At 34.2% G+C, this 11,719-nt stretch overlaps 1 protein-coding gene across 5 annotated transcripts; it reads right to left on the reverse strand.

Moving 5' to 3' along the window:
• Positions 1-403: 403 nt before the first annotated feature.
• LOC132271187 (cell division control protein 2 homolog) lies at positions 404-10,223 on the reverse strand. Of its 5 annotated transcripts, XM_059772486.1 has the most exons (10): positions 9,923-10,219; positions 8,690-8,717; positions 8,414-8,601; positions 7,326-7,458; positions 2,475-2,666; positions 1,524-1,720; positions 1,332-1,410; positions 1,189-1,242; positions 719-790; positions 404-600 (listed from the first exon to the last, which is right to left on the reverse strand). In XM_059772486.1, the coding sequence occupies exons 2-10, from the start codon at positions 8,696-8,698 to the stop codon at positions 514-516; spliced, it is 1,011 nt and encodes a 336-aa protein (XP_059628469.1). In that variant the 5' UTR covers positions 8,699-8,717; positions 9,923-10,219; the 3' UTR covers positions 404-513. The 5 variants fall into 5 exon arrangements, with proteins under 5 accessions (XP_059628469.1, XP_059628472.1, XP_059628470.1 ...); XM_059772489.1 differs by lacking the exon at positions 2,475-2,666 and having other exon boundaries at positions 9,923-10,223; XM_059772487.1 differs by lacking the exon at positions 8,414-8,601 and having other exon boundaries at positions 9,923-10,221.
• Between the last annotated feature and the right edge of the window lie 1,496 nt (positions 10,224-11,719).

An 11,719-nucleotide genomic window follows, 5' to 3' on the forward strand; every position in this document is an offset into this window, starting at 1 on the left:
TTTCACTTCAGCCAAGCATTATCATCACATCACCGCTGAAACATATATATCCCAAACGGGCACTTCATCACACACCGCTGAAACATATATATACCAAACGGGCACTTAATCACACACCGCTGAAGCATCATCATCACCATCAATTTTTTCACTTCATCAAACACAGCCAAGCATTATCATCGTATCAACACACAAGCATATATATCCCAAACAGACACTTCATCACACAGCGTTTAAGCATCATCATCACATCAACATACAAGCATATATGGGGATAACAATTATACACGTCAATACACAAGATAGTACTTCACATTATTCACCCAATGGAGAGATTAAGAGAATATATACATCAAAATCCGGACTCACTGAGTCATCATAAATAACTTCCACACGCTCATCATAGATAACTTCCTCAAAATTTGCTCATAAATTTGAATAGAAAACAAACAAAAGATGCACTGAAGATGAATAGAAAACAAACCAAAGTAATCATCCATTTACAAGTAGTGATCAAGTTAGAAGATTCTGTAGCTGATGAAGAACTACTTCAGAGAGAAAGACAGACAGAAAGTTGTAGCCTATAGGTGATGAGACCACCTTCAAACAGAAAAATACAATATCAAATTATCAATTAAAATACGCATTTCTTCGCAACATTGGCCTCATCTAGACAGTATTAAGCACAAAAAATACAGAGAAATCGAAGTCAGTCTACATCATCGAAGTACGGGTGCTTCAGTGCATCGCATGCTGTAATTCTTTGTTCTGGAACCGTGCAGAGCATTTTCTGTATATAATAAGCAAGGTTAAGGGTGTTAAACACCAAAAATCAGTAGTTGAACTCAGTAAAACTGCTTTTTCGATTTTCTTAAATAAAATAAGTTTTAAGATCACAATTTTGTATTCCTAAATAATCTGAATGATGAAGAGATCAAAAAATCCATTTATTTCTATTTTGAAATGTTCATGTAGCTTGTAGTAAGGGTTAAATCAACTGAGTGTTCAATTTATTGTCTACTGAGGTTTAGATGTATACATAGGGAAAGCCGTGTGCAATGCAAAATGCAAGCTTTAAGGAATCCCGTGTGGTTTTGGGACATTGGCCTTTGCTATAGTGAATTCCTGGTTCCTTAAGACCAAGCCGAGGCCTTATAATATCCACTTGTATAATGAAGAGGAACTTACAGAAAGAAGATCGAGTCCAGCTGATTCAAGATTGGGGACTGCGTCTGTCAGATTCTGCATGGCAAGATAAGAAGAAACATCATAAATACTTTTCTAAGGCTCTAAAGCGGGAAACAATTAACCACACCCAAATTATGTACTACCTTAGGATTGTTCTCGTCATGAAAAATTCCACTTAATAAAATAATAGCAAGAGAGATGTCATTTGGCTCGTCCAGCGTTCTTCATTGGAAACAATTCAGATAGATGTAGTTAGTAAGTATTGCGCTGCCATCACAGGACATTAAGATGTGAACAATCACTGGCTGTGTGAGTGTGTCCGAATTAGATATTACCCAACGTCTTCTGGAAGCAAGGTGTAATTATTATTGATTTCTGCTAGTTCGATTTCGTGTGAATCATCAAGTAGAGGGTGCAACATCTCAGCAAATATGCAACCAGCAGACCATACATCAGCAGCTGGATTGGAGTTTTTTTCGGAGTTACCAAGTAAGACTTCAAGTGGATGGTACCATAATACACCTGGTCCTACCTGAAGTAAACTACCAACCATATGAGAACATAGACAGCAACTACAAGTGCAAAAACCAGTATGTTAGGAAAAATTATGTCAGTCAAAATTTCGTTAGTGGATTCCCCTTCTTTCAGAAACTTATCATCATCTTGAACGGATAATATTGACAAACAGTGTAATCCATTATCGCAAATGGTTACATAAAGAAATTACACCGAACCTTTAGCTAAAGCATTATCACCTCCTCTTCCTGCATGGGAGGGTGAGGGTTCAATTTCCTATATGGGAATAGTGTGTGCGCGCCAAAGACAAAAGGAAAACAAATTCAAATTATGAAATGTTAGGTAAAATGTAATATGTCATATTAAAATTCAAGAGACAACCAAACTAGCCCTATTCCAAGAAGTAAACCTGTTCCTGTTTCCCCATTTCTAAAAGCAGCAAGTGGCATGAGTTCGTTTGCAAGTACAGAGTTAAAAGACAGCATTCACACCATGTTTCACCAATTTGTCTTGTCAACAAAACAAAATAGGATTAATGCAACTTTTATCAAAAATATATATATATATATATCAGATGATAATTTCTAATAAAACAAGTTATACAAGAAAATAAGAATGAATCCAAGACAGTGCAATCTACAAAGGACTTCTAGTTTCTAACCCATAAAGCTCATAGTGGCGAGCTCAGACTTATAGATCAAATTATCAACTCTGAAGGAAAAAGGTTAAAGCCAAGAGAAGGTTGAGATGTAAAAGGTGAACATTAGTACCTCAAACCCTTGAGGATTAGAAGGAACAGCAACTACTCCGGCTGATTGAAACTCTGTGGGAAAAAGGCGAAATGCAAGCTTCAGGATGCGTTTACTGCTATCTATGAACAAATACTGTGGCTTCAGATTTTGGTGTAGAATATTGTGAGAATGACAGTAAGCGAGAGCGCTTAGTATCTGATGCAGAAACCTCTGCCAGGAAAGAAGAACGTCAGAAAATTAATCATCAAATTATTAACTGTAGAAGTCCTTTAGCATCACCGTTATCACCTACAAATGAAAAACTAGATAATTGTTGACAGGCCATTAGGATGTTATATGAAAATTAAATCATATCATATGTCGTATATGTGGCATCTGAGATTTTCGTTTGCTTTTTGTACTTTTGAACACATCTATCAGTTACATTTTAGTTATGTTAGAATTTCAGTAACAGTTCTTATTCCACATGCGTTGTAGTCGACTCCTTGATTGAGTACATCCAAGTAAACAACCTAAAAAAAATTGCTAGTATATAAATTACTCAGATTTTACCTACCCTAAAATTAAATTGAAAGAATAAAATAAGGAAAAGTTACCTACATTTCATAAATATGTCTAATTACATGAGCTTACATACAATTGACATAATAATTAAGTTAATATGAGTCAACATGCAAAAAGCTACAGAGTTTAAAAGTAATATGTGACGGCCCAAGTTTTTCAACCCGGTGCGTCAGTGATGAACCGAAAGATGACCCGATAACGAATCCGAAATGCGGAAGCAAAAGACAAACAATGGTCTCTAGAGATACAACATGACTCTAAGACACCATTGTGACCCTCAACGAGGTCACGGGACACAAAGGAATCAAATGCGGAAACAACATTTCAAAAACGGACAAGAATGCACCTGGGGGCAAAATCGTCATTTCTAGCCTAAAAGTGGGTGCCACCAAGCACACCATTGGAAAGACAACGAAAAATCAATGAACTTAGCCTCAAAAATCGCTTGATTTGGAGTCCGGATGAAGAAGATATGGCTTACGGAAGAAAAAGGGGCAAAACGGTCCAAAATAGGCAACCCATGAACATCTAACCGGTTAGGAGACCTTCCTAACCAGTTAGGAGGCAAAAAAAATTTGACCAAAACACTGCCCATGCACAATCAAAAAATACGCAATGTGAAATGCCCAAAATGCCCTTCCAAGAAAACTGGTCCAGAGGGTCCAAAAAGCTGCTAAATTTAAAAACTGAGAGCTGAACTTCGGATGCGATTTCCGATGCCAAGATGGCATTTTCTGAAAAAACACGAAAAAGAAACCCCCCCTAAAATCATATTTTCTATTCAACCATGTGAAGAACAGAATTTATTTCCCAAAGAAAATTCTCAAAATACCCTTAGGTCAGAAAATGCAACAAAAGTGTAAAATGAGTCCGTAGGAGGCTCATTTCACCAAAGAAGAAGCTTTGCCCGGAAACGACCATGCACGCAAACATAACTTACCTAATAAGATGTGCTACAATGGTCCATGGCCCAAAAATATGGCCGATGCAAAATATGACCCCTCAACGGTCAAAATGCCAAAAATGAAGTTTGAAACGAAAACTTGGAATTTAAAATCATGAGATGGTTTCAAAATACCATTTGGCCCTTGGCCACACTTCATACATGATTAATGAATACTAATGGAAGAATCAAAATGGAATTCCCACACCTAATGCAAACATGGTGAAGAAAAACTCAATATTTTTCAATACTTTCATAATACTCCATGAAGTCAAAAATTACATAGGATACAAATTACATGGCATTGGCCTCCGGCCTCATCTCATACATGTCAAATACATTGTAAAGAGTGTACTCATATACACATTACATATATGGAATCAAATGTACACATGTTGATATATAAGACTACAATTGGCATTCCAAGCCAACCTTCACCAAAAATGGAAGTCTCCAAGTCCACAAACCATCCAAGCATAATGAAGACCTCAATTTTGATTTTTGTACCTGAAATATGCCCCAGTATCGTAGGGGTGAGTAACATAAAGCTACTCGTAGAAAATGAGCATGCATCGACCTACGTTTTACAAGTTGCATGATTTAATCATTGTGGCTCATTCCACCTAACGTCTATGTCAAATGTGAGACTCAAGGAGCATCCTAGCTACCTAAGATCATTTCTAGCATCAATCACCTCATTCATGCAATTTTAGCAACATAGGTTCATGATTACACAAAGCAACAACATAGGAGCATGCTTACACAAAGCAACAACATAGGAGCATACTTACACAAAGCAACAACATATAGATTCTCAAGGTTATCAACTTGAAGTCTAAAATGCAACATCAACTAAATATAACAATTTAGCATAATTAGAATATATAATATCACACATCAAGACATAAATTCTCTAGGTTATCAACTAGAAATCTAAAAGTGTGAAATCAACTAAAAGTATGGATGTACTTAACAATATCAAAATCGCCAATAGCCAAAACCACAAGTTAACAAGGTAAACATGATTGTCAACTTGGAATTGAATGCGAAAACAAACAGTGGAATACTTGGACATCACGCTCGGAATTCTGCCGAGACCTCAATGGTTATTCCGGGCACTAACCCGCAGGGAAGACCACCCTAAGTGCTCACTATCTCAATGACTTAGAGGACTCACGTCCCCGTACTAGAGCCAAACCCTAGCCATCTCAACTGAACGATGTTCCAAGATTCCAAAATAAGCCAAATAAGTTCATAACTTATATATATTACTACTACATAGTAACAAGTTAGCAATATAACTCTCAATTGTGCATAATAAGCATTTCATATCCATAATGCTACGAAATCACAAGCCAATAATATATTTATATTAGAAATATACTCTCATGAACATAAACTTAACAACAATGCTCTTCAATGCATATAACACAATCTAGTGAATACATCACAAGTCTAAATCCATGCTCTTAAAATAAAAACAACTTCTAAAACATGATTAGATCCATGGATAAACAAGATAGAATTTAATTACATCAAAATAATTAAACTCTCTAGATTTCAAATCATTTCCAATTGGCTCTAATTTAATATATGTTAATAGACATATCATGGTCATTACATATATTCACACACAAGCTTAATTAGGCCCATAAAACCTCAAAAAAATAAATTTTAATTAATACCCTTAATTAAAGTCTTTAGATTTCCAAACTCAACCAAATGCTCTCAAATTAAAGTATGTTAACAAACATGCCAAAACTTAATTTAGAAGCATAACACAACTCAATTCCATGCAAGGTATGGCCATGAACTTAAACCTTTCACAAAAGATAAATATTAATTAAAAAGAGCAATTTTTATTTAATTAATCCCAAATTAATATATATTAACCAATATATTAAAACAAGAGTTTCTACCATACTACAATTCAAATCAAAGTAATATATCATCATGAATTTTAAATCTTATATAAAGAAATAAAAATTACTAACTTTCTAGATTTGATACAAGGCACATATATAAATTATATAATCATATTAAACACTCAATACAACACACACAAAAGCTTAAAACATTCCCTACCTCCATTTGAGATGAAATCTCAAATCCCCACCAAAATAAATCGGCTCCGAATCCGACGAAACTCCTAGGTTTTGTCGGGGACAACACCACGAACATGAATCCCAAGGAAGCCCCATCAAAAACACAACTTGACTTTAAACTCGAACTCAAGAAATGGCCAAAACGAGATTCCAATCGGTTGGAATCGAAGGCCTTGCCGAAGGGAACAATAAACACAAAGGCATCACCACTTTTTAATAAAGGGAAGAAATCCAAAAGAGGATAGAGAAGATGGCAGCCATGGATGGAGCTTGGACCGGCCATGAGAGAGGAGAGAGAGAGAAAAATCTGATTTTTCTTTCTAAGACCTCCTATTTATAGAAAAACTCAAAAAGTGCTCCGAACGGGCCCCGCCGGGTCCGGAAAAGTGGAATTCACGCAGACGCGCTCAAATGGCAAAACTCCATGAACGAAAAATATTCCAAATGAAAAAATATGAATAACGGAAGAAACGGCATTGAAAAACGAGTCCCGAGCAGAGAGTTATGCCCAAAACAAGTTTGGCGCAAACCGGGGCCAGAAATCCTGAAACTAGAAAATATCGTCTAAGAGGAAATTCTAAGAGTCCACGACTCGACGAAATGTGAAAATGAATCCCGTACGAGGATCCAGGCTCAAAACAAGGCATTGAGCAATAACTTTCATTAATTGCACAATGACCCTTCCAAAAAGTGAAAACTGCGAAACTGCCCCAGAATGAAAATATCTTCCAAAAGATATTTTCTTAGATACTCCTAAAATAAAATATCTTCAAAAGATATTTATGAAAAACACCCCAAGAAAAGAAAAAGTTTCCAAAGAACTTTGCATTTATGCCCTTATGGACACCGGGAGCAACCAGAATACTTTCTCAAAAGTAAAGATACGTATCTCATAGAAATCATTGAGAATGAAGATACGCGAAGTCAGAAACCAACTCCGAATACAAGAAGTGTGAACAGAGTGACAAACAAGGAAAAGACGAAATAGGGAAAAAGACAAAATAGGGAAAAGACAAAAAGTGAATAGTGTCGAAAAACGAAAAGTGCGGAACTGACTCGGTCCTCAAAGGAAGTTGTCAATTCACCAGAAAAAGTCTCAGAAATCACTCCAGAGCACTCGAGACAACACTAATCGATAAGAAACCAAACTCAGAAGGGAAAAGACAACGGAAAAAATTTATCCGAAAAATCCAGGTCATTACATAATAAACCTTTTTAAATCATTTATATAATATTAATAAGGAAAATTTCACCCACTTTTATCACGTGTGGATTCTTGGCAGTCTCTGAATGAGTATCCATGAACTTCTTCAGATTTATATCCAAATAGTCAAAAACAAGACGCACTCTAATCGTTCCGTGCTGTACAACGTTCAATATATCTAATAACCTGTTAGCCAGAAATCAATTTATTTGTAAGGCTGAATTCAAGAAGTACGTAGTATTAACAGCTAAACACAGAAGATGGCTCAAATTCAAGAGCCAATGTACAAATCCACAAAACTAGTATACTCAAACGAAGGTTTGTAATAAACAAGAACCTCGGTCTCATATGAAAAATGAACCCTATCCATTCAGCCATGAAGTTGCTTAGCCATCCATTTGTCAAATGAACTGGAATGGAATTCTTAATGGATGTGTCCATTTTAGTACCAGTCTTAGTGCAAGCATTAGAAGTCTTGAATAGAAAAGTAATAAGGAGTGCAAAATGTTAAAGAGATGATTTTTTTCCCCTGAGGGATCATCATGAGCATATATATCTCAATTGTTGTTTCATGGACATTATTTTTTACATTGTGAGATCATTCTATAGTTTTATCTAGCTTTTGCTCATTGACGAAATTTTAACATCTGATATTATTTTGGCGCGCGCACATGCAGATGCAGGTTATAATTTTGGGATGAAATTTTGTTTATTTTTAAATATCATCATAAGAACCAGAAATAACCACCAAAATCAAAACTCAAAACCTTGTTGATGACATCATTATGGTTATAAGAAAACCTACTTTTCAAATAAAAATTTTACATCACAGAAACATGACGCAACAGACATATTCATCATATCCATTAGGTGTACATTATGCCAATTGTTTCACTTTTCCCTTCACTGTATACAATAATGACTACTAGATTTACTATGAACAAGTAAGAAATAATCTTTAAATGGTTTCAGAAAATATTGTAGATTCATCACATTCAGTAGAAATATGGACGGAAGCAAGTGTTATACCTCACACAAAATCTAAAGGAGGTTAAACTGAGGTTTTATTATTTCCTCAAGTTTGGTATCCAGTTTCTTTTGTTACTCTGTAAAGCAACAGAAATATTACGAAAGAAACTACCTGATAATATTGCTATGCTCCATCTCTCTCCACAAAGAAAGATGTCTGATTACTGAACTCGGGACACTTTCTACGTGATCAAAAAAACGAATATCTTTGAAAGCAACGGGTTCATTGGTCTCACGGTTGTAGCCTGTATAAACCCGCCCAAAGCTTCCATGTACAACACTATTATTCGATATCACATACTGTCAATTCATCATAACGACAAGACTTTAGAGGAAAAAAAGTAACAGAACAATTTTAAATTTAACACAAACCATATCATATCTTTACCTTCTCCATATCATCAGGTCTCACTTCCCTGGCATAAAAAGAAAATACACAGACAAAGATTTAGATTTAGCAAGATCTGTAGAATAATAATATTCTTATAAACCCATGGTTTAAATTGTATATGGAAGTCAGCTTCCTGTCAGTGGTAACCATAGCAAGAACACACACACATAAACACCCACACACACACATTATCTCAAGCCATGGGAGAAAGACACCATCCCGGTCCAAAATGTCATAGATTTATTCAACTGCATTCAATTGCAGCATACTCCATGCCTTCTACCCTACTCAATTCAACAGATCCTTATTTCTGTGGAACATAGGCCATATTGATGACAGAACACATATTTGTTTAATGAACTTCGAATTAAATTCACAATTAAAGTAGACCCCCGTATTTTAAGAGCCATTCGTAATGAAACTAAGAGTCAAAGGTAACCTCTATTCAAGTTTATGGGCAACATATTGCCTCTTCAGACCTGAAATTTTGCCCTTATCTGTAAACAAAGGTGTAGTGAAATGCAGATGATACGCTCGTTAGCATGAACATAAGCCATTTTTGAATGTTTCATTTCGGGGATTGAAGATTAAATTGATCTCTCTATAATTTTAAGAAAATTTATGTCTTTCCATAAACATCTTAGCAAAACTGTTTCAACTTGCAGATTGGTTTTACACTCAAATTGAACTTTAAACCTGCATACTACAAGATAAAATTTGCCAATTATCCCATTAACGGCTTGTTTTGGAGCTTCAATTCATGAGTAACTATCCAGAAATGAATATTTAGCAAAGAAAATCTCTCATTTATCCGATCATTACCAAGTGGAAGACTGACACCAAAAAATTGACTCATGAGAATGTATAACTTTAAAGACAACAAACAGAGTTTATAAAATGCAAACAACAACAAATAAACAAGAATGCAAAAAGTAAAAATAAAATTAGAACAAGAATTCAGTTTTATATTTGGACATATCAAGCTTCATTGCCTTCAAAAATAAAAATTAAAAATTAAAAATAAAAAAATCTAGGGCTTGCTTGGTTCAGTTTTCTGATAACAGTTTCGTTTTATGAGAAAATTGTGCAAAAATGAATCTGTATGGTCGAAAGTTTGGACCGTTTTCTGAAAACTCATTTAAAAAAAGGTCATTCAGAATTTTAAACCCTCAAAATCTTGAATACAAATTAAAATAACGAAGAAAAGAAAACAGGTGATTGATGACTTACAGAAAGAAGTCTCTGATTCGCTGAAAATTCTCTAATAGCCAAACTCTTGAAGATCAGGTTCAAATTTCAGTACAGAGAGAAAGAGTTGTAGAGAGACAAAAGGGTTAGAATATATATATATATATAGTACATGCAGTGTTTCAAATACTCTTATATCAATTACTAATGGTTGTATTGAAGTTCATGTACCAATAGACTCCTAAATTAAATGAACTAATACTAGATTCCTATGATTTCTAAGCAAACTATCGCATAGCGTCGTTTGGTTATATCGATAAAGCAAGAAAGAATGGAAATAGAATTTTTGTTTAACATTTTAGGGGTTTGGTCCGCGAAAAAAAAAAAACAAAAAGGAAATTGTGAACTTACAATATTGCCCTTTCTTTTTTAATGGTAAGTTTCAATCCAGTCCAACTATAAAACGTAGACCCCCAGGTCGTTTACACTACATAGATTTAGGTAGTGTTTGGGTGAGCTTCTTTCCCCCAGAAGGCCACTTGAGAAGAACTTTTGTATGAAAGGAATTTAAATAAAAATAAAAAAGATGTTTGGTAAATTTATTTTTTTAAATCCTTTACAAATAAAAATTAATTTACTTACGTAATTCAACATTTTTAATGTGACAATGTTACCCCACATCCATTGAAGTTTGAACAGCACCACCTTCCATTAAAGAACCAGTGCCATAGTTCACAAGACAATTATTTATGTAGTGTGTGTGTATATATATACACCAGGAAAAAGTACTTGCCATGTACGTGTTGAATGTTTTATAGATAATGTGATAGAGTTTTATAGAAAATAAAACAACCAATTTGTGGTAGATTTTATAAAAATTATTTTATTTTCTTTAAATATATTATTGTTTAATTATATATTTTTTTATTAAAAAAACTCATAACAAATAAATAAATAAGTAATATGTGTTAGAATTTTATAGAAACTCTTTTTATATCAATTAATAAATATTTTTTATATTAATAATTCTTGTCTAATTAGATTTCAATAAATAAATAAATGGGTAATTTGTGTTAAAATTTTATAGAAACTCTTTTAAAACCTCTTTTTATATCGATTAATAAATAATTTTTTATATTAACAATAGTTGTCTAATTAGATTTTCTTTTATTAAAAAAACCCAAAATAAATAGATAAATAGATAATTGTATTAGAGTTTTTATAAAAAAATCTTAAAATATATCATTGTCTAATGTATTATAATTTTATTGAAAATAAAATAGGTAATTTATGGTAGAATTTTTATAGTCTAATTAGATTTTCTTTTATTAAAAAACTTATAATAAATAAATAAATAGGTAATTTGTGTTAGAGTTTAATAGAAACTCTTTTAAAAACTCTTTTTATATCTATTTTTAAATTTTAATAATTCTTGTCAAATGCATTCGTAATGGCATGAGAAGCCTTCTTCTTAGAATTGCTGAGATCCTTCTCCAGCTTCTGAAGGGAGAGAGACTGAGCCTCAACAGTGGCACAAAGGGCCATGGTGTGATACAGGCCCTGCATCATCAGATAGTAACAATAACGATATAAGTAAAATGGCAAGATGATTACGAAAATAGAAGAAAAGGGAGGAGTAAACCTCTATAACTCGAACAAAGGCAGATGGGAGTAGCTGTTCCAACCCCATTCTACCAATAATCTCTTCGTCTTTGGGGAGCCACATTCCTCGAGCAACTGCCAGCGCCGCAGATGGGTCGGTAATCATAGAATCACCGGTATGGAGGACTGATTTGTCAGCCCTCGAGAAAGAAGGAGTCCAAGGTGCCCCAGCCTCAG

The sequence above is a fragment of the Cornus florida genome, unplaced genomic scaffold, assembly GCF_030987335.1.
Source record: "Cornus florida cultivar Cherokee Brave unplaced genomic scaffold, ASM3098733v1 CherokeeBrave_3.0.0_Hap2_Chr08, whole genome shotgun sequence".
Taxonomy (NCBI): Eukaryota; Viridiplantae; Streptophyta; class Magnoliopsida; order Cornales; family Cornaceae; genus Cornus; species Cornus florida.

What these genes read in the sequence shown, in the direction of transcription:
- LOC132271187 (XM_059772486.1), bottom strand. An exon ending in GAGCATAGCAATATTATCAG is followed by an intron (nt 7,459 to 8,413) that starts GTAGTTTCTTTC and finishes TCTGGCTAACAG; the next exon opens with GTTATTAGATATATTGAACG. An exon ending in TTGCTTCCAGAAGACGTTGG is followed by an intron (nt 1,411 to 1,523) that starts GTAATATCTAAT and finishes TTTCCAATGAAG; the next exon opens with AACGCTGGACGAGCCAAATG.